We start from the raw sequence: 24,819 nt of genomic DNA, 5'->3' as shown, positions 1-24,819 counted from the left end.
TTCAAATCCCAGAACAGTCAAGCTACACTGATGAGCAGTAGTACACGTGTTCGTAGATTACCGTGTGTGTGTCTTTACCAATTATGAATTAATAACTTTTAATGTATTCCCTGTCTTTGAACATTTGAGGAGTAACTAAATGTAATTTTTTTCTGTTATATACATATCTTTACCAACAGTATGACATGTAAGTATATAATAATGTTTTCGCCTGAAATGCGTTTTAAAATATCAAAAATCGAGACAAGTGCCAAAAATTCTCAACCTGAAAGATGGGGAGAATTAGAAAAGACAAAAGATATTTAAAATTTAAGTTTATGTAATTTACAAATTTTTTTCATGTTTTTATTTATTCATTTTTAAATTATTTAATTTTTTCAAAGCTTTTTTTAATTTCTTCAGTTTTGATATATGTTTTTTATTTAAATGTGATTTTTCTTTCTTGTCTTTCAGATTTTTCTGCTTCTCTTCACGTAGTTTCAACAAATTCTTTTGCTTCATATTTTTCTTGTCAACATTTCCTTTCAGCTTCTGGATTTCAGAAATTCGGTATTCTGGCTTTTCAGAAAGAATTCCGAATTTCTTCTTACGAGAATGAGTTCTTGTGGTTTTTCTCTTCTTCCCACACATCACCGATTCCCTCGTTTCAGTACCTGAGTTACCAACTGTTGATGACTTTAACGAAACAATTTCCTCATGGCTCACATCATTTCGTTGTGAAGCAACGCCATTTGAATTTCGTGTGTCGACAATACGCATTGCAAATATTTCATCCCAAATTGAATTCTGAGTATTCACGTGACGGAGACTCAAATTAAGTCCTTTCAATTCTTTGTCATCACTAATCGATCCAAGAGAAATGAAATTTTCATTTGATTGGAACGGATTTTCTTGTTGATTTGTTGTTTTTGGGGGCCAACATTTAGAAACACTTGCCTGTACAGGCGCAGTCACATGAGACTGGTTCTTCTGTCGGAGAGGTTTTTTCCTTTGTGAGTTATTTAACCGTTTACTAGCATCAGCATTTTCACGGCCAATTCGTCCAAACCGTCTTTTTTCACCTTTCGTGTCGATGGTAAATTTTGCCACATGATTGTTTAGATATGGAAAAGGGATTTCTGGTGGATCAACAAACGAAATGAATTCTTCAAAATAACCGTTTCCAGATTCTTTTTTCTGAAAAAAAAAAAAAATAAAATAAAATAAAATAAAATAAAAAGTTAATTTTTTAAACTTAAAAGAAAAATCACTAATATTAAACAAAGCAAAACTTATCTTTGGATTGAAGGAACTGATTTGTCTTGTTACTGCTACTGGAAGCAGTGACAAGACAAATCAGTTCCTTCACTTATTGTTCTTCAGTATTCCTATTGTGAAACGATTTATTGAAATACAATATAAGAGGAGATTATTGAAAAATATACAATAAAAATTAACAAAATTATAAAGATAACACAATTTGTCTTTATTATTTCCATTTTTAATAAAAATTTATTTAAAAAAAGTTTTATTTTATTTGAAATTTTATAAGAAATATGTTTAGGAAATTATAAAAATACTTTTTCCAATTGTAAAAAAAGTTTTTATTTTAATTTATAATAAACGTATGTTTATAAAAAATATAATAAAATTATTGAAATCAAGATAACAAATGAAATTCTCAAAATCACAAGAATAAAATTTCAAAACGTCATAAAAAAATATGTATCCAATACATATTCCTAAAATAGTTTAAGATTTTAAAGAGTGTTTTCAATAATTCTTTTAAAATAAAAATAATTTCAATAATTCTTAATTAAAATAAGACCATAAAAAAACCAAAAACAACTTTTTAATGATTATAAAAAAAAATGAACGATCAAAAAAGCGTAATGAAAAAATAAGTACAAGAAAGATACAAACGTGAGAGAAAAGAGCAAAGGAACTGATTTGTGTTGTCACCACTTCCGATAGCAGCTACGCCAGAAGTTAAGTATGTTACTCGATTATAACCTGTGTGTCAAGGATTTGCTAATGATAAGTAACAAGAATAATTTGAAAAATGTTTAATGAATAAAATTAAAATCTTGAAAACTAAAACCAAACATCCTGCTTTAACAAATCCAATGTAAATGTTATTTACAATCACATTTGCTGCGATTTAGCTCCATTTAGAGTTTTGATTTACTTGTCTCCTCACAAGGGCAATGTTACAAAGTCGGGTTATAATGTGGCGAAAATCCAACTACCCCAAAAGTTGGCACTCTAAATTGGGATATGAATTAAAATTTTCTGAGTCTGAAAGGATTTCTCTTTCACTGACAAAAAACAGAAAAGATATTACACTGTTCCTAGTTAAAATACATGATCAGTTTCAATAAAGTCAAAATGAAGATATTTTTTATTAGAATTGCCTCCCCTTTGTCAACAAATTTTTTCACAAATTTGAAACAATAACCATAAAACTCAGAGAATACAAAAATATCTACGGAACCAGTACTTCTTTTCCAAACAACAACCAACCATCCTGAGGATAGTAAAAGAACAATCCGACTGAAACGTTGCACAAATAACATTCAAGATGAGAACAATCGTCCAATCAATACAAATGATATAAGAGACAGACATCATGAAAAAAGTAAGTAATGTTCTAGATTTAGGAAAAATCATTCTTCTTTAAAAATAAATAATATTCAATCAAAACAATTCATATCCATAGCAAAATTTTGGCTGGTGTAACCTTTTTCAGGTCTTTTTAAACCTCAGAACCTTCTAATTGAACTTTGGAATTTAAGGAACTTTGAACTGAATTCTTTATTTAATCCACATGGGCAGATTGTTTTCATTTTAAATCATCAATTATTAACAACTGTGGTAGAGATTGAACTTTCAATCGCCTGAAGACTCTCACTTAGACTCGAATAGCCTTTGATAAATTGCATATATAAATTCACTTTTTAATAAAAGTTTGGTAGCCATTAGTAATATTCATACTCTCAATAACCACAATGACGCCAAATATTGTCTTGATTCTAATATTCTTAAACACCATCTCTGAATCCTGAGGCAAAGCTGAATTTAGGATTTCAAACTCAATCATAGCATTCTGCATCACCAACCCAGATTAATGTTATAAGGTGTTTTCATCCGCATCAAGTAAAAACAAGTATTTACCAATTTTACAAATTAAAAAAAAAATTTCTCATAAAATTTGGCAAAATTATTTCTTAACTGTCATTTTGCCAAATTTTGTTACATTTTAGATAATGAACCTGTAATCGCCAGAAGATTGTCACTTAGAAGTGAATGTTCATCAATGCTCTTAAGCATTAGGCCATCTGGACAAATGCTGGGAATCTAACAACTAAAATGGGAATAGTAGTCTAAATTTCCAATTCAAATACAAGTCCGATTCTGATTCTTTTAAAATTTCTTAACATTTAATTAAAGATCCAATGTTTTTTTTTTTAAAAACATGTTCAAATTACTGTACTTCTCACCCATGGTATGTCTAAACATGTATTGCAAAACGTAAAAATACACTTGGGAGGAGGGGGGGGCATATATTACTCGAGTAGATCTTTCTAAATATTTTTGTCTAATGTTTTCCTTGTAAATGATTGAAAATTGTAAGACAAAGATATATCTAAGGCTTTTGACAGGGTATGGCATGAGGGTCTCCTCAGGAAAATTAAATCATACAGTATCACTGGTAGAATACTTAACATAATTAAATCCTTCTTCGATAAAAGAAAAATCCAGGTTGTTCTCGACGGTCGTACATCTAAACAATACGATATAAATGCGGGAGTATCTCAGGGGTCTATCCTTGGACCTCTATTGTTTCTAATATTTATTAATGACCTCCCCGACAAAACTGCCTCTGAGATGGGTATATATGCTGATGACACCACACTCTATAACAAGCATGACAGGAAAACAAATGAACACATAACTAAAGAAATGGCAAAAACACTAGAGGACGACCTCCAATCTGTAGTGGAATGGGGACAAAAATGGATGGTCACATTCAATGCTGCCAAGACTAAACTGGTTTCCTTCAATAATTACAAGAAACCTTCTCTGCCACCAATAGCAATGGCCAGTGACTCCCTATCTGAGAGTACATCTTTCAAACTGCTTGGCCTAACGTTCACAGGAAACATGAGTTGGAACAATTACATTGAAAACATTGCCAGGGCCGCTGCAAAGAAGGTAGGTTCTCTCTACCATGCTAGAAAACTACTGACACCTGAAAGTATCCTGTACCTCTATAAGGCCACCATTCGCCCATGTATGGAGTATTGCTGTCATATTTGGGCTGGTGCATCTGCTGCTAGTCTCTCGCTCCTAGACAAGGTTCAAAAGAGTTGCCAATCTGATAGGCCCTGAACTGGCATCTAAGCTTCAGCTTCTATCCCATCGACGAAACGTTGCATTCCTCTGCCTGTTCTACAAGTATTTTAGTGGTGAATGCTCTGGCGAACTGCAGACACTTGTACCCCCACGACGTGAGCACCCTCAACAAACTCGACAGGCAGCTAAATCCTACCCCCACGCAGTAGAGATCCCTAGATGTAAAAGATCTTTCTACTCCAGTAGTTTCTTCCCCAGAACCGCTAGACTCTGGAATTCCATTTCAGGTCCCTGCTTCCCCAACTGTACTGACATGCAGAAGTTCAAGTGTAATGTGAACCGACATCTTGCTGACCAAATCCCAACATAGTGCCCCAGTAGTTGCTGCGCCTGATAGTAGCCCCCTACACCAAAGTGGCAATGTGCCTTGTTTGGGGTGAAAATGTAATAAAAAAAAAAAAATTAAGACAAGATTGTTTTTCTTTTAAAATAAATCTCACTTACATTTCGTTGTCATTAAAGCCATTTGAAATTTTCATAACCGATTAAAAAGAATCGGCGATTGGTATGCAAAATAATAAAACAGTTTGGGAATAAAATAGTTAACAAAATCTGTCCTATGTCATGAATGAGTTTCTACATGATAATGTTACTATTTAGAAAACCATTCTTAACATTGAGATTACATAGATAGAAATGTTGTGAAAATAACAATCAAGATGAGAATAGCAGTCTGAATAATCAGAATTATCAATCCTCATTTCAAAAACGTAAGACTTGTAAGACTTTAAATGAAGTAAAAAAAAAAAAAAAAAAAAAAAAAACGACAATGCAACAACAAAAGACTTTAAAATAAAAATATACTGAGACTAAAAAGTTGAAAATAAATTTTGAATTTTAGACAAAAAAAAAATTTAATAAAATTTAGACTAAAAACTTTAAAAACAAAACTTATTAAAGTGTTGAAATATAAAATAAGCCTTTAAAAAAATACAAATCAGATTTGGGATTAAATGATGGTTTGGGGCAGGCACGTCAAATTCAAAGTCTCCTTAGGGCAATAGTAAGTGATTTGTATTGTCACGAGGGTTGCAAAAGTTGACCATAACCAGCTCAAACCAATTTTTTTCACCAGCAATATTTAAAACTCATTGCTACCTGTAAAAATGCATTTTGGGCCTTTATTTTTATTTTTTTTTTTAAATAAAACTAGCAATGATGAAAATTTTAGTAAAAAGGTTTAAAAGAAAAATATACTTTAATTTTTTGAATAAAGGCTGTTAAAAACAATTGAAAAAATTAAATTTTATCACTAAATTCATATTTAAACTATAAAAATCTAAATACATTAAAAAATATACTTATGTGACCAAAATTAATGACCAATAAGTGGCTTCATGCTTAATTTACAAAAAAAAGCATAATTCATCTTTCATAAATTTTTAAATAAAATCATTATTTTTTAGAGACAGATTCAACAAATAGTTTTTTTTACCGCATTTTTAAAGGGGGATAATTCTCAAAATAACTGTCTAACTTAAATAAAGGATGGTAGCACCCATAAGCTAAAAAATATCATTTTAAAAATATAAAAACTACACATTAGAATAAGGAAATCTTAGTTAATTCTAGTAGTTAGGCACACTCATACAAAAATAAATATAAAAACATTTCGCCTAAATTATTATTCAGCTTAGATTTTTTTTTTTTTTGTAAGACTTGACTTGAATGAAAATTATTTCTTCACTTCTACTGCATCGAAACATACCAAACTCCATGCAAATGAGTCATGAGAGAAAGGAAGATTATTTGCGTGGGCTGCAAACATGTTTACGATAGGCCACATGCAGCCCACGGTCCGCTTGTTTGACATGCCTGGTCTAGGGACCCAAAACAGGATAATCTTGCCAAATATTATTTAAGCTGGTGTAATTTATTTGAAGCATTGTGTGTGCATTTACAGATAATTTATAGAACATTTGAATGCTTACCAAACACTGTCCTTGAGTGTCTAAGGTCTCAGGAATGAGTGTAGTGAGTTGTAAGTTTTGGTTTTAGTTAATGGTACCAAAGTCATTATATATATATATATATATATATTAGTTTTGATCTCACTACTATATACAGGGTGTCCGTAAAGTTACTATACAGACACCCTGTAATATATTAACGGTACAGTAAGATATTGTATTAAAATATTTATTTGTAACAAAATAAAACTGTATAGTAACTTTACGGACACCCTGTATATTAGCTTCAATATAATAATCAATAGAGAATTGTCTCTACAATAATGAATACGTAATCTACATGAATTAAAATATATTTAAGCATATCTTACGACTGAGCAACACCAGGCAGTCTGGTAATCTATATATCTATAAAAGTGAACGTGTCTGTCTGTGTGTCTGTCTGTCTGTGTACATTTCCCTACGCAATAACTCTGTCAATTTTTAGTCTATAGACTCGAAATTTGAAATACCGGGTACTGAGATTTGGGAAAATCGATGTGACAGGTGTCAGCCAGAAATTTGGCTGTTAAGGGGTCATATTTCAACGATTTGACCTTTAAGAACTCTACCAAACTCCTCCGACAATTTTTGGTCTAGACACTTGAAATTTTAGATATAGGTTCCTTGAACATGGATCTAACTTAATAAAGTGATTTGAGCCTGAAACAATAAATTTTAAGGGGTCATAATAGGGGTCAAAGTTTTAAAAAATTAACCATTTTTTTTGTTTTTTTGCTTTTTTGCACAGCATACACCTCCAAACACCCGAGCAAGGGGTCAAAGTTCAACGATTTGACCTTTAAGAACTCTACCAAACTCCTCCGCCAATTGTGGTCTAAACACTTGAAATTTTAGATATAGGTTCCTTGGACATGGATATAACTTAACTTGATTTGAGTCCAAAACAATAAATGTTAAGGGGACATAATAGGGGTCAAAGTTTTAAAAAATTGACCGCTTTTTCTTTTTCTTTTTTTTTTTCTCAACATACACCTCCAAACACCCGGGCAACGCCGAGCTGAAATACTAGTTGTTGATAAAATATAAAATTCACAAGCTATTCTGTAATCCAATAAGACCAAGATACGAATAAATTGAAGTCTATGCTCGGTTGTCTTCCAGGTTTGTTTTTTTGTTTTTAATTAAAAAAAAGAAAAATTTTTAAAATAAATCGCTTTCAATCATATGGCTGCAAACGTGCACCTCTGCACTGCAAGCATATTTGGACACAACTGATTTTGGCAGTTCAGAAATAATCTGAGGATTATTTTGAAAGCATTAGCTTTGAATATTTTTCTTTTACTTGAAAGTAACCACTTATCAAGGCCAGGAGGCCACTCAAGGATAAAGATTAAAGTGTTAGGTAGTCTGTGAAACAACTCAGTGATGATCAGTAATGGCGGAACTTAGGTAGAGCTTAGTTATTTAAGAAGAGAGATCAAAAAAAAAATTATTTACATTGAACTTGAAATTGACCATGTTATAGTCAGTCAGGAAGTAGCTCCATGGTATAGTGTTCCACAGATGGACAATTCTAGGAAAAGAACTTTGCCCATAGAATATTTAATTCTAAGCATGGATAGAAAATAAAGAAATTTGTTGACAGTTGTTATAACTAAATGAGTGTTACAAACGTTTTACAGGGTAAACCATGGATTGGAGCTCAGGCGAACACCTACCATGAGAGTAATGATAGAGTAGAGATAGACTTGCAATGTCTCTTCCGTGAGAAAAGGCAGTAGGAAGGCGAAAAGGTAGTCATTCACTAAATTCCAAAGACAAGACAGAAAAGGGTACGCTTAGAAGCTCCTCCCTAGATGTCGCAGCAGTACTCCATCTTGGATCATATTTAACTCTTGTACACATAGAGGATAGTGTTGGGAGTGGGATACTTTCTGAAGTGGTAGAGTGATCCAACCATTTTTCCAGCGATTCTGGCAATGGACCTGATGTAGGTTTTCTATTTCAAGTCAGAAGTGAAGATTAGTCTCAGAAGTTTGTCAATGCAAGGTAAAGCAACAAACAATTTTTTTAAATGGAGTTTTTTTTTTTTTAAATAGTTTGGTGAGGGTGGTCCGTTTAGGATGATAACTATTGATGAACCAAACTCTTCTCACATATTAAATGATAAAACAAAGACTGTTGAATATTCAACTAAGACTTGGTTGATAAGTCAGGCATCACACATCTACTACTGGATCATTTATCATAATTTTTGGAATTTATACTAATTTCCCCACGACATGCAAATACATAATGTTATCACCTGAAATATGTTGGTTTTAAAAAATCATCAAAGTAAACAAGTACCTAATATTCCTACAATAGATAAAGACGTTCATACATTAAAACCTTTATAAGGGGAGATAATTCGGTTTGTTGATTCTATTTTGCAGCATATTTTGAGATTGTGGAATGCTAAATTCAGTTATTTTGTTAAAAATGGTTATTTTAATTTTTATGTCTATAGGATACCAGAATTATCTGATCATTTTGAAAAATTCATGGAACTTGCCCAGAATTTCCTCTTATGAAAAAAAACAAAAACAAGGAAAAATGTGTATGATGTACCTATCCGTGACAAAGAAAATATACACCAAAAACCATGTAAATTGATCAATAGTTTTATTTTTATGAAGAGAATCATCCAAGTTTTTTCAATGCCCCCTCCCTATATTAAAAATGGCTATATGAAATCTCAATTTGAAGTTATCTCCCTGATTCTTTCAAACCGTTTTCATGATGGAGTCACAAGATCGTCGCTCATAGTTTAGGCATAAAATTTGATTTTCTTATTTGCACGATTTTTGGTGTACGATATTTTCTTTCTATCACGGATACATACATCATAAACATTTTTCATGAGGGAGAATTCAGGACAAACACCAAATTCCCCGAATACAAAAACTGAAATGTAATGAAAACTGTTCTAGACACCAAAACTCTCAGAGTCTAGATGAAACTTCATTAAGTTCTTCACCTACTCTACAGACCAGAGTTTCCCAACCTTCAGGACACCATGGAGCGAGCCCCTGAGGGCAATGGTTTTTCAGAGCACTAACAAGATAATTTCTAAAATAAATATGAAAAACATTTAACATTTTAACTTATACTTGTTCATTAGTTATTCCTGTTCATGATTTATAACCATTTTTTGTTTTTGATTAATCAAAAATTGTTTCATTTTTTGTTAATTTATTTAGTTTTTCATGAACCATCTTGAAACTCTTTACACTTCTAGTTATGTATCATATCTATTTCCAGTAAAAAAAAAAAAAATAAAAAAATAAAAAATTAAAATGTCTGCAGCCATTTAATTTTTCAATATACAGCACTTGATCCTCTTTTAGAAAGGGCTTCCAGAGCTCCTCAGTCTCACTCACAGAGCCCAAGGCTCTATGGAGCCCACTTTGGGAAACGGTGCTATAAACTCTTCATGCATGAATGTTAAAAACAGTTAATAAATAGTCGTACTTGCTACTGAATTACTTTACTAGCATCCATTGCAGCAAAATTTAAAAAAAAAAAAAAAAAATCACTTCTGTTGCATTTTGATTTTGAAATTGAGATGACATCAAAGAGTGTGGCCAAATAAAATGGTAACATATCAACCAAGGTTGAAACAAATCAATTTTTTTTTTTTTAACTGACCTTGAATCCAATAGCCAAAGCTGATCGGATCTTTAACTTGGAACAAAGCAAAGTGTCTAATCCTGCAAGTAACATAGCTGGACAGCATCGTACTGCACTCAATTCTGCCAAGTGTTTCACTATAATTGGTGGCTGAGCCGATTTGCAAACTAGAACCAACGACAATTTGTCTTTCTCCAAAAGTTTTGTTACTTCATTTACTCCAACAACAAATTCCGACCTAATCAGAAGAAAAAAAAAAGACATAAAATAAACAAATCATAGCACAACCAATTGTACAATAAAATCATGAGAGAAAACTTGATCTTTCTGGCAAACTAATTTACTGGATGACCCAACAGATGCTTTTGTGTATAACATGCCATCAATTTGATTACAATGCACCTGCTGATGGTAGTCTCCTTTTATTTTGATAAATAAAACCTGCCATGCACATTTGAAAGTTGAACTCACACCTGATGAAAGGAAGACACCCTGAAATATCCATGCGATGCAAATAAAAACATCCATGTAAAATATTGTATTTAAAAAGAAATAAATAAATATAAATATATATATATATATATATAGTTATACATATGAAATGGGTCAATAAAAGTGAAACTGTATAGCTGGTTCCATTATTATATCTTAAGTTGCATCAGTTTGAGTCCATCCGTCACACTTTTGCATTGTTCTGCCTTCTATAAACTTAAATTTCTTTTTATATACACATTAAACAATGCTTCAAGCAAACTATTCTAACATTACTTTTAATTTGAGTTTATATTTTACTTTGCTTAAATTTAACTCTAGTTCATATTATTATTATAGTATTAGTTTATAACTGATCATTCACTGGTATGTAAATTCAACATAAGATATTCAATAGTCAGCAAATATTTAATTACATGTACTTAGCATCATACAAGAATTTATAAGCATTTTTAAATGGACAATAATGACTAAACTAATGAAAGTATTTCAACATTTAAAAATGTCATTTAATTGGTTTGGTTGTTTTGTTTTACGGCATATCAATCCTTTTCGGGTTATTTAATGCAGAATCCAGTTATTTTGGAAATAGTATTCATGTTGCATCCAATTATTTTGTAGGTTTTTTATTCTTCAATCTCTTTGTATCTTCAATCACTAGTTTGTAGTGTTTGGTTTGGTGGTTTTATAGTAGATTTTATCGTTTTTGTTCCCTGCTCTGCAGAACATGAATGAGTTTTGCAACGGGTGAGGGAAAAGGGTTACAGTATTAATGTTTGGTACATTTTAAGTTCAGAAACAAGTTGGGAAGTGAAGGAGATAGAAAAAGAAAGGGAAAATGGAAAACGGGGAAAAAAGACAGGTTGTTTTTGTTTTTGCAGAACACAAGTTTTGCAAAAGGGAGCAGAAAAACAAAAAGCATCAATTAGGTGCATTTCGTCTCAGGAAACCAATATCTTCAGACAGCCTGATCTGGTATCACCAGAAAATGTCATTTAATGATTAACCGAACAGCATGTAGCGCAACATCAGTTTGTTTGCTTACATTACACCTGCAGGTGTTAATCTCCCTTTCATTTTGAGATTATATCTAATTTAAGTCACAGGCAAATTCAAATGATAAATGTAAACATTGGTCTATTTCCAATTTCCTGCTTAACATGACTGTTTCAGTTTCTAGCAATCCCTGGTGGTTTACAGACATGGAAGGTGTATAATTAATGGTTGAAAAGTGTATTACTATTACTGGTTGACTTGGTCGACTGGTTTCTCTGCACTCGATTTGATCAATTGCCAATACTTCTGTTAACCTAGGTACTAATAAATTATTAAGATGAAATCAGATGGTACAACAGAGTGGCTAATTCAATTCTGGTATCAATGGTGAAAAAATTGCTGATGCATTTCCATAAAAAAAATTCTCCATCTGCAAAAAAAAAAAAAAAAAAAAAAAAAAAAAAAAAAAAGCACTTGCAGTTCAAATTCAAACTTCACTCTACCAGCTCCTCTCCATCGTCATGATTCAAGGGAACACTTTAAGTCTACCAAACATGTAGGACATCTGATCAAAAACGCTTGTTATAAATTTGACTGTTGAAAAAGATTTTCTCAGCATTATCCGGGATCAAAAACTCTTAAGATTACAAAATTACTTTTAATAAGTGATATATAATATCGCTCTTCAGAGTATTGTCTTAATCAACATTACAGATTTTCTTAATATTTTGACAGAAAGGGATAAGAGAATAAATTAGGAATCTGTTCTATTTTGCGTTGTCTAGAACCATAAATTGTAAGATTGCAGTAATACTTTTGGTAATTAAGAAATTGGGTAGAATTTGATTATTTAAAGACAATAGTCTAAATAAGAGTTATATATATATATATATATAACTCTTATTTAGACTATTGTCTTTAAATAATCAAATTCTACCCAATTTCTATCGCTATTATTAGAATGTCTCACCGACTATTATATTATGACTGGGCAACATCGGATGTCCCGAGTAGAGAGGTGAGTGACCGACATTTGAACTGGTGAACAGGTTATGGAAATAAAGTGTTTTTCTAACAGAAAAATGTTTTGAAATAGGATTGAAATTTAATGTAGAAATAATTAAGCCAGAAATATGTAAAACAATAAAATGTTTCGAAAGATGTTTAAAAAATATTGGAATGTTTGGTTTTAATAAACAAAGATACGCGACAATAAAGCAGGTAAAGATTTTTGATTACATAGATACATGACATAATGAGTTTAGAGACACCTTAGAAAGTTAGTTAGTAGCAGTCTGTAATGGGCAGCCGAGAGAGACGGTTGACAGACTGGATTCCACCCAGCAGGGGCAAGATCTATGATTAAGACATAGGACTGTATCAGCGTTTAATCTTTCAAAGATGGAAACAACATTCAGGAATAAAAGGTTGCCGAAATAAACCCAAGGTCTGTTGTTCATGGTAGAATTTTTGTTGCAGCTTTTCATCCAACAAGATCAAAGATAAACCAAGTGTTGCATACATGTGTACATATGTACAGAATATATACACAATCCTATGGGAATACAACATGACCACCTTACACTTTCCTATGAGATATTTGCATTGCAAACAGTACTGCCTTAGGAATCCCCAGCAGATAATCGAAAATCTAAAAATTTAAAAAAAAAAAAAAAAAAAAAACTCAAGAGGAAAAAAAAAGACTAATAGATAAAAGAATATTTTGTTATGAAAAAAATTTTTTCATACCCCCCCTTATTGAAAGCATCTCATATCAATCCTCATCACCAAATTTCTTAAACCATTTTTAAATATTTAACATTAATATATTTAAACTTAAACTACAATTTTATAACAATTCATCAAATTTGGTTTGATCAAAATGGAAATATTAAATAAAATTGTTTTTACTAAGAAGTAAAAAAATATTTTCTTGTTTTAGATAAAAAAAAAGTTATCAACCTAATTTTCACAGCTACGGGATCAGCTTCCTTCAATTCTTCAGTTTTCTTCCTGTCTTTGCACACATCTGCACCGTTTAATGGCCGTAAAAATCTGTAAGTAAAAATACAATACTATTTTAAGCTTTTAGTAAAACTGTGATATTCACAAAATGGGGATTTGAGTGTTCTGTTTTACAGTATATCAACCCTCTTTGGATTATTTAATGCAGAATACAGTAATTTTGGCAAAAAAACTTTTTATGCTTCAAGTTGTTTAGATCTTCAAATATTTATTCATGGTGTTTAGTTTGGTTCTTTTGTCGAAAAAATTATTTTTTGTTTCGGCTTTACAGAATATAAGTGAGTTTTGCAAAAGGAAAGAAAAAACAAACAACATCAATGTTTGGTGCATTTGAAATCAATATCTTCAGACAGCCTGATCTGGTAACACCAGACAAAGAATATTTAAAAACTGATTAAGTCATGCATTACTTTATCGAGTTTTTTGTTTTTTACTTATCTGATCGAGTTAATTTGTTTTTTAATTAAAATCTAAAAAGATGATGAAATGAACTCTTTCTAAATTTAATATTTTTTAAATTATAATCTGGAGATATGATTTACACCGAGACATAAGGTTAGATTATAAACAAAAATTTACTCTGCCTAAAACACATCACTCAATATCTTCCAGATTTGAGATATAGATTGCGCCACTAAAGAAAAAAGAATTGGAGAGTGCTTATTTAGATTGGCACTTCTGAGGATAAACAAAAATGAAGAAAAACTTAACGTGTACCTACTTGTCACAGAATGAAGATGCCATATTCCAAAAATCACAAACATTGATTGAGTAGTTTTTTTGTTTCGAAAAATAAATTTGCTGTTTTTACTGATAGGTGAAGGCTGAAGCCATTTTAATATTCAACATAACAAAAAAAATTTTAGAATCGATATGCAACAACAAATGAAACGCGGATTCATTTTGGAGTCAAATCAGCTGCAGGTGAAAGCCATCCAAAGCGACCAAAGATGCAAACATCAGCAGGAAAGGTTTGGGCCTCTGTATTTTAGGATACACAAAGTATTTTGTTCATCAATTACCTTGAGAAAGGAAAAACCATTAATAGCAAATATTATATAACAGTATTGGTATGCTTGATTGGAGAACATGCCAAAAAAGGTCACAAAGTGTTTTCATCAAGACAACGGACAGTGTCACAAGTCAATTACAACAATGGCAAAAATAAACGAATTACACTTTGAATTGTCTCCATTTCAACCTTTTACTTCAGATCTGGGCCCCCAGTAATTACTGACCATTTGCACATCACAAAAGAATGCTCCAGGCAAAGAGATTTGGCTCCAATAAAATAACATATAATTAAAAAAAAGCTTCAACTCAATACAATATATATTTTAAGATTTAAATTATCTTTAAATTATATTCCAAAATAAAGTTTGTATAATGATGTCCAAGTTTATAGTTGTTTCAAGACATTTTCACAATCAGTTAAATAAAACAAACCAAAAAATATGTCAGTCTTTGACAGATTTGGGTTTCAACCAATCGCTGTGGAGATGAGTAGAATGATAAGCCTCTTTTACGTGCAACTTCCTCAACAGCTTTGATCTGTCAATGTCATGGCGCACTGAAGATCAGCATGAATTGGCCTTACAAGTGCCACTCCATCACCACTATTCATGGGAATGCCTTGCACCTGCCAAGCCACCAGAACATCCAATGAAACTTCAATATCTGCATATTAGTTTCGAAAAATGATAATATGGCAATTTTCATCATCCTATCAGGCAAGTTGCCCGGACCAAAACGACTCTTTCCCTTCAGAGGTTTACTTCCATGGCCTTGGGAAAATCTTCAAGTTGTAAGCTAGTGTTTTCTGTCAATAATTTTGTGTACATCTTGACAAGTCTTCCTACTTTAAAGGTTTCGTGTTTAGGATTCCACAATACCACATCACTGACAAACTCATTTTTTCTTCTGTAGCAATGTCTGGCATATCATGTTCTTTCTCTTATTATTGAAGAGATCCTGGGCAGGCAACCATACACACACAGGTTTGGTGTGATCAATTTTGATACCTCCAATTTTGTTTCATAAAGATTATCTATACATACAAGTTTATTTTTGTTAGCAATTGGAGTGTGTGAACGCTGCTTTATGTATTCAAACTCACTAAATGGTAGAGTTTTCCTTCCTTGCATACAAATGCCTGCATTACATCAACTTTTTTAATAGGATGCATTTTCTTAATTTTTATTATTTTTTTACATGGATAACTTATATAAGTAAAAAAAATAGAGATATAATTGGAAAATATGAGACAAGAAAAGTGTTCTTAAGAGATTAAATAAAATTAAAAAAAGAAGATATCAAACAGCGCCTTTTATCAGAGTGGAATCTGATAAAAAGATATTCAGTATTCCAGGAAGTGATAAAGAAAGCCTTATCAAATGAAGAAACATACTTAGTCATTGTTGCATGTCAGATTTTCTTATAATTGGTTAAACTATCAAGCTCTATTTTATCATAAAATATTGAGCTTTTAGTTGATTTTTGGAAGCTGATAATTATATTTGCATAACTGTAAAAGAGTTTTTCCATGCTAGTGAGATGCTGAGCTTTTCAAGATATAGTTCAATAATCACTTTCATGGTAATTGTCTGTATTTTTGAGAGGAGGCGTTTTCATTTATTGAGATTGTCGGACCGACTTCCTAATCTTGGTTGTTATAGTCACAACGCTTCGGCTGTTTTGCCCTCCGGCCTTCATCAGGTGTTTTGTATCGAACTGGGGAACCGTTTGTTAAGAGTCTCGAACCCAACCCTTCATAATTATTACGGTGGTACCGTGTTTGGACTCCAGCTAGGCTCTGGGACATAGTTGCTGATTCTTTGTTTTGAATGTTACTTTTCACTGCCTTCATTCAGGATTGAACTCAGCACCTTTGGGTAACTAAACTTCGATACGTCTCGGACCACTCGGCCATATGTCACTATATGTTCGATACAAAACACCTGATATAGGCCGGAGGGCAAAACGGCCGAAACGTTGTGACTATAACAACCAAGATGAGGAAGTCAGTCAGACAATCTCAATAAATCACTTTCATGGTCGCACGACAATAAAAACAAATTATTGGTAAAACTCAGTTGAGGTTTTGTGGTTGTGTGACAGTCATGCAGAATAGAAAAATGAAACCGCGTCATCCATTAATAGATGTGTGTGGTCACATCAGTCCTCAGTAACTGTCTTCTCAGCCCAACCTGCTCTCATCCAACTTTGACTACAATCTGTTTGGTCTCTTTTGGGGGACCTCTGAGCAGTCAACCATCATCAACTCCTGGAAACTGAAAAACTGTTACAAACTAACAAATATTCTAAATATATTGACTTCAGGATTAGAAATTCTATGTCCAAATCTTTTATCTTATTCAGCTACTCCCATCTGACTACCTATCCCACCGTCTCTTTGCACCTTGATGAATCATTTCTAACTATTGTTATTCCATTAGTTCCATACATGTAGGTACACGTTTTTGTTGCAAGTGAAACAGTTACATTTTCAAGTAATTTTTCCAAGTGGTGACTAGAAATAAAACGCTTATCTTCTGGTGATTGTGTTTTTACACAATCTTTCAACTGTACACTCTTTAACCCTTATCCTTTAGTGGCCTCTGGGCCTTGATAATGTGGTGACGCCTTTGTAAAAAAAAAAAAAAAAAAAAAAAAAAAAGCTCATTACCAAGTGAAAAATATCTTTTCAACCATTATTTTTTTTTTTAATAAAATGAGCAAAGTAAAAATATTTACACACAAATAGGTTTAATAGAACAATATATTCTTTTTTAAAAACAAAAGCTGTTTAAAAAAACATCTGAAGACATTTGAATTTTTATATCTTCAATTCTCAACATAAAATTTGGTGCATATTTAAAATTACATTTATTTAAAAAAAATAAATACAAAAAAAATCTTTATGATGTACATACTCGTCATGGAACGAAGATGTCATATTCCAAAAATCACATGGGTTTCATTAGTGACTTTTCTATTTGGCTAGTAAATGGAAATATTTAGTATTCAAAGATCAACTAAAGATAAATTGGTCCGTAGAGCTCTGCAGGGTCATAATGTTTATTCAAATGACCTTTTCGTACATTTGATAATTATTTTGTTGTTTCTTACATTTTTCGTCAGGTGTACGTTTTTGTCAAAATCATTTCCTGGTAGACACAGCCTAGATTTTTAACAATTGTATTTTTCTTTTTACGAGTGTTGTACCAGAGTTAAAATTCTATCATTTTGTAAATATGAGCAGAGTATCAAAACAACCATACACTCATGAGCAAAAAACAAAAAAAAAAAAAAATGGTCCAAGCGTGAAAGGAAGAAATCGATTTTAATATTTTTCTTTAAATTTTTGTTAATTGTAACTGAAAATTTCTAATTTGCAGATCAATAATAATATAGCATATAATAATAAGTGGAAAAATTAATCCTAAAAATCTTGGCAAGGAAAAAAAAAAAAAAAAAAAAAAAAAAAAAAACGAATTGCAGGGTTATGCAGTCGAAAATGATTTACAAGCAGATTTTTGATATTTTAAGAAAAGAAATGTGAAAACATCTCTTTCTGTAGTGAAGTGAATTGGTCGAATGTTCGAAGTTGAATGCTTGGTAAAAGGAAAATCTGGATCTGATCGCCCTAGAGCATCCACTTTGAAGGACAACCACAAGTTTAAATTAACTGTTCTGAATGAAAGAAAACTTATGTTGACCATAGCAAAGAATTCAAAACAAGGGCTGGAAATTCTCTTTCTAGATATACAATATCTAGATGAATGAAAGAAATGGGATTTTCTTCTAAAAAGGTGTGCAAAGAAGCCATTTTTATCTAAGAAGAACATCAATGATAAAAAGAGATTTTTCTCCTCGTGTTATGGTAAAAAAGCTACAGACTGGTTCAGAAATGTTTTCTAGTTAGATGAATCAAGATTTTGTCTTGTTAGTGATGCTCTCGATGCTCCCGAACGGTGCAATCGAAGAACTGGAGAAAGACTTTCGCCAAGTTGCATAAAAACGACAGTTAAATACAAGAATGGAAGGATAATGGTATGGGGGACTTTCACTGCAGCAGGAGTTGGGGGAACATATTAGATGTGAAAAGTCACTCAATGCAAAGGAATACATTCGAATATTAGAAACAGGACTGTTACCAAGTATCCAGCAGCTGGGAATATCCCAGAAGATTATTTTTCAACATAATACCCCGGCACACACTGCTGAAGTCACAAGAAAATGGTTTTCTGATAATTCAATTAATGTGATATTTTGGCCAGGTCAAAGCCCCAATTTAAACCCAATCGAGAATATTTGGTCCATAATATCTCGTGCATTGGCTGGAAGTACTTTATCCAATAATGACAAACTATAGGAAGCTGTGTAAAGCTAATGAAATAGCATCTCCTCTTCACAGTGTTTCACTAAAATGATTGATCTTTTAAAGAAATCAAAAGGGAATATGTTTCTATCCTAAGCATTTATTAAAGTAAATGTCTTGTTCTGTGTTATTAGTCTCATTTAAGTATCCTTGTTCAATTGTTCATTGTTCAATATAGCTTTTAGTGCAATAAAATTTATAAAATTTGTTTCGCCAAATATTTTTTGCTCACAAGCGTAGTGTAAAATATGTACATACCGTTCTAAATGCTCTAAAACTTCTTGCTGTTTTGTAAGAGTGATGCTTGGCCTATAAAAAAGGAAAAAAAAATACAATAAATCTTTATCTTTATAAATAAAACAGTAGATGCATGTACGTGAATAAATATTTAACCAATAAATTCTTAAACTATTGATCAAATAATACTGAAATTAATAATAGTAATCATACAGCAAGGATGATTTATAAAGAGTAAAATTTTTCTTTGGAAGAATAAATAACGCATATCGAAATATGTCGGCAAGTTGAAATGCAAAAATGTTCATCTTAACTTGCCAACATATTTTAACAATTACAACCAATGTTTTTTTTTTTTTTATATCTGCTATGATCATTTGCAAATTTTAATATATTCTTTTGTTTTTTGTTTATTTTTATCAATTTTATTTTTTTTTTACTTTTCAAAATAGAATTAATGTTCAAGTGTACTATCATACTTTATCTTTTCTGTTCTTGGTCAGTGAAGGAGAAATGCTTCTAGACTGAGGAAAGTTTTATTTTTTGTCTCAATTTAGAGTGTGCCTTTTTGAGGAAGATGGATTTTTCTCACATTAAAACCGGCCTTGTGTCTAACTCTGGTCTTGTTAATTAGATTTTGAAAAGTAAAAAAAAAAATATTTTTTAGAATAGGCACAAAGTCGTTTTTTATTGTGAGCAAACTGCATTTCCTCAAAGAGGGGCACTCTGGATTGGGACAAAATTAAACAATTGCCTTGATCCAGAAATATTTCTTCACTAACCAAGGGCAAACAAGAAAACATTGTATCAGAACAGATACTACATTTTAACAGTTAAATATCAAGATCACAGTTGGAAATAATTTCTTAAAAAATGAGAATAAAAATTGTGTATAGGCAATAATTAAGATTATCAAGAACGTTTATGAGTTACAATCAATTTAGTATTGAGTACTAATACGAAAAAGAAAAAACATTTACATTTTTGCATTGTAAACAATAGAAAAACTGGAATATAACCTACATCTATAATTTCAAGTATTTAGACCCAAAATTGGCACCGGTCCAACTCACTGTTCACATTGGAAAAGTCGACTTTTATAGGTTTTCAGGTATGCTTACAACAAATAAACGCCCCAACCTCCCCATGTTAAGAACGGTATTCGGAATAGACAATCCCAACCTTGTCAGCATACTTGGAAACCTATAAAAGTTGACGTGTTGAATGTGAATAAGGAGTTGAACGTAATGTAAAAATGTACTTTTTTTTTTCGCTAAATTTTTACGACATGCCCTAACTTTTTATAAACACCTCAACCTCCCCACGTTAAGAACGGCTTTCAGAGTAAAAAATCCCCAAACTCAAAAGCCGTTCTTAACATGGGGCGGTTGGATGTGTTTATACTACGCTGGGCAGGTCGTAAAAAAAAAAAAAAAAAAAAAATACTGTTTTCTTTTTTTAAGTAAAAGTGCACTATATTTCCACCCTCAAAAAAATCCTTTAAAATTACCACTATTATAGGTTTTCAGGGGCGCTGAAAACGAAAATAACGTTTAAAATTCCAACAAACAAATAGTTTCTAAGATATGAAGAAATTATAGTTTTAAAAAAATCTAGTCGAAAATCTATAAGTGATAAAAAAAAATAAGTAATAAAGCAACAAAATAAGTGGTCATGTTAAAGAAAATTGTGAAGGTGGACCTAATGTAAAAATTTACCAAAAAAAAAAAAACAAAGCCGTTTCGTTTCATTTTGATAAGAAATCACTGAGAAAAATGGAAAAAAATAATACAAAAGATTTCGTTTTGTTTCATATGTAGATTTCTGGTTCAAGGTTTTGCTGTCTTAATTTGAATTCAAGGTAAACTATTTCCTTGGGTAGAATCACACCCATGATAAGGACTCGGTCAATATTATCGCATTCCCTACCGTTTGAGCTATCGACAGGTAGATAAGAAATATTTAAAATTAAACCACTTCAAGCTACAAACGAATTTGCACATGCACAGAAGTACAGAGATATATGTTGGCAAGTTGACATGAACAGTTTACATTCCAACTTGTCGGTATACATTTCTATATGCGTTATTTATCGATCCAAACAAAAATTTTACTCGTTATAAACGATCCTTGACTTATGATTAAAATTTCCTGTTAATTCCAGTATTATGTGACCAGCAGTTTAAGAGTTTATCGGTTAAATATTTATATACACACAGACATACATCTGTTTTATTTATATAGATTTTGGTGGAAGAGTTCGGCAATCGGCGATGACTAGCAGTGTCAGAAAACGCCATTTAAAATGCATGATAAAAAATTGAATAATTCAACCTCTTATCTTTCGAAGCTTATAACTACTTGAAAAATGTAATTCAAACCCTAATTTTTTTTTTTCAATTAAAGGAACAAAGACCAAATTTTAAAAAAATAACAGGTTTAATAGCAAATTATGCAATATTTGTTTTGTTTTTTGTTAAATCGGTTTTCTTTAAAAAAATTTAAAGAAAATCAACGAATTTTAACTTACTTCGAATATAATAAATATATATAAATTCCAAAAAATCACTTACCTATAAAAAATACTAATCAATGGGTACTTTCATTCTTCATTGTTAAGAATTTATCCATATTTATATTTTATATTCCATGTCTTTTTTAAATAAAATACTTTTTTTAAGAGAGTATTAAAAAATACCGCGACATGAGATGTTTCACAATTGGAATAAAGGCAGACAAACGCCGCCTTTTCTTCAAGTTAAGAACCGGTGACCTTAAGCGCCAGAATTAATCTCCCTTTCTGTTGCCGTAGGTGAGAAATAATCCCATTTCACTTATCAGTTTTTGATAAAGAAAAAAAAACCAGTCGACAGATTTTTTACTTTTTTTTTTTTTTATTCTCTTAAAGAAATACATAAGTTTTTGATTTATGAAGTGAATATTTTTTTTTTTTTTTTTAATATCGGGTTTGTATTACTGTACACATAGATTCGAAAAAGTTGTCAAAAAACAAATATATAACAAATAAATGTTATCAAAGGCAAGATAAGTTACTTTTCTACCAAACTGGATATAATTTTCGTGTTTTTATTCAATTTAACATGTTTATTCAGCTCGAAAAGCATACAGTGTTTACAGATGTATTGGAAAATTCAAGATGGCGGCCGATTCTCTCTTTAACACGGTAAGTTTGGAAAAAGGTGTAATAAATAAAAAACCGGTTAAAATACTGTTAAAAACTCGCTCAATATATGTTACCGTGACATAGGTTGACATATATTCGGCGGGTTTTTAATAGTATGTTGTATAGTTTTTTATTTATAACACCTTTTCCCAAACTTACGGTGTTAAAGAGGGTGTGAGGAGTAGGAGACGCCATCTTGAATTTTCCAATACATCGGTAAACACTGTTTTTCGAGCTGAATAAATGTTACATTGAATAAAAACACAAAAAATATATCCAGTTAGCTAGAAAAGTAACTTATCTTGCCTTTGATACCATTTATATATTTGTTTTTTCGACAACTTTTTCGAATAAACCCCAAGATTATAGGTATTACTTTAAAAAATTCAACGTGTTTTTTTTTTGTTTTTTTTTTTTTTTTTAAGGTTTTAAACTTTGGACTTTACAGGTAAATTTGCAAATAACTGTTCTTTTTTTTGTTGTTGTTTTGAATTAGCTTATTTTATTTATTGATCTTTTATCTTCAATTTGTGATATATAAATTTGAGGTAAGAAAATTAATTTTCATTTTAATAGACATTTCAAAATGGGGAATGAATTTAAAAAAAAAAACAAAAAAAAACGCTTGTCTAGAATATTATATTCGATTTATTGAAGAGAGCGTAAAATTTCACATTGAACCTGAAAATATCTTAAAAATTGAACCAATAGAAAATGTATTTCGCTAGAGGGGCCTCCGCGCCTCCGGCCTCACTCGAGTACGTCCGCCATCAGTGTTTTAAACTAGGGCCGGCTGAAGCAGTGAAGCAGAAGCACGAAATAAATAACAAAAAAATTAAACTATATAATGCTTACTTCAGAAAGAACTAATTACTGCGTGCCCAGTGCCCCAGTGTACTATATAAACACACTCAACCTCCCGATGTTAAGAACGGCTTTCGAGGTTAGGGGTGTTTATTCCGAAAGCCGTTTTTAATATGGAGAGGTTGTGGGTGTTTATACTACACTGTGGCACGTAGTAATTAGTTCTTTCCGGGAGTAATCATTATCTAGTTTAATTTTTTTTTTTTTTTTTCATGCTTCGATTACAGTTTAAGATATTTTCGGCGATAAACTGTGTAGTAGTACCAAAATTTTAGCCGCGAAATCGGAATAGCGGCGTCTAATTCAGATAATTCAATAACACCAAAAATGTTTAATCCTAATCTAATCCTTTGCATACTTGTGTCGTCTGCCTTTTTACCATTTTTCTTTTTTTTGCCGGCTTTCAAATCATAAATTATTTTGGCCATTCCCGGGACTCGAGATTACCCGTCAGGCGACTGAAATGCTATTAATGCCCATAGATTACAAGTACGGAATGTTTATTTATTCCGACATTAAAAAATCACGTACGATAAATGCGTAAAAATACATTAAAAAAAACCTGAGTTTCCGAATAAAACAGACACGTTGGCGTTTAAGTCATAGCATTCGCTGAAACCACGTGTCTTATTATTGCGTATTTTTATTTAATGATGGGACACGACGAGGTTTAATCAAAGAATTTGTAGAAAAATAATAAGAGAAAGTTATTAAAGTTAACATAATTACCAGGCAGTTTTAAACGGGTTTTGTAAAACAGCTTTTATGGCCGGTTTCTTTCGCTTTTCGGCTTTTTCTCTTAAAGTTTTCTTTTTGGAAGTATTTAATGGAACAGGTTTCGCCATTTTGAATAGGGAGTAACACTTCCGGTGTATGCATCACTCACTTAAAAACACTTCCGGTTTTTGGTCGAATTGAGTTGTCTGTCCTTGTATCACGCCCGTTTTCTTTTTCTTTTTTCTCTCTCTCAATATATATATATATATATATATATATATATATATATATATATATATATATATATATATATATATACTTTCTATTTGTTTTACATAAGCATTAATATGCCGCTACACATTCATGAGCATGTTTCGGTTAGTTAGTTACAAGTAATTAGAGACCTCTTCAGGCGATATTGCTTAAGACTAGGTACGTGCAAATAGGTGTTGGAGGAAATTTTGATACCCCTAACAGAAAACTGCGAATAAAATATAAAAACTTGTAATTTCTCTTTTTAAAGTGAGGTGTTTATTTTCTGTATGAAATAGTTGTTTAAAAAATAATATAAATATTATTTTTTATTTAAAAAAAAAAAAAAATAGTGTTTACAATATGCCGGCGTGCCTTCATGCAGCCATTTTTTTACGTAATAAAATCAATAGAATTTTACAAGTTAAATATTTTTCAATTTTTAAACTTTTAAAATCTATGAAAATTTTTCTATTGGTTCAATTTTTACGATTTTCAGGGTCAATGTGAAATTTTATGCTCTTTCCAATAAACCAAATATAATATTTTAGAGAAACGTTTTTTTTTTTCAAATTCACCCCCCCATCTTGAAATGTCTATTAAAATTTTAATAATTAATTTATGTGCCAAAATGTTATGTATCACAAATTGCAGATAAAAGATCAATAAAGAAAATATTCTAATTTAAAACA

At 31.3% G+C, this 24,819-nt stretch overlaps 1 protein-coding gene across 1 annotated transcript; it reads right to left on the bottom strand.

Annotated features, from left to right (window-relative positions):
* Positions 1 to 308: 308 nt before the first annotated feature.
* Positions 309 to 24,085, bottom strand: LOC145247566 (uncharacterized). The gene is made up of 5 exons (XM_080109412.1): positions 23,888 to 24,085; positions 19,132 to 19,182; positions 13,431 to 13,523; positions 9,999 to 10,218; positions 309 to 1,176 (listed from the first exon to the last, which is right to left on the bottom strand). Exons 1-5 carry the CDS (start codon positions 24,001 to 24,003, stop codon positions 346 to 348), a joined length of 1,311 nt encoding a protein of 436 aa, XP_079965538.1. The 5' UTR covers positions 24,004 to 24,085; the 3' UTR covers positions 309 to 345.
* Between the last annotated feature and the right edge of the window lie 734 nt (positions 24,086 to 24,819).

Source organism: Euprymna scolopes, chromosome 25, assembly GCF_053919585.1.
Source record: "Euprymna scolopes isolate OS-2025 chromosome 25, ASM5391958v1, whole genome shotgun sequence".
Taxonomy (NCBI): domain Eukaryota; kingdom Metazoa; phylum Mollusca; class Cephalopoda; order Sepiida; family Sepiolidae; genus Euprymna; species Euprymna scolopes.
This window is presented reverse-complemented; position numbering and strand designations above follow the sequence as displayed.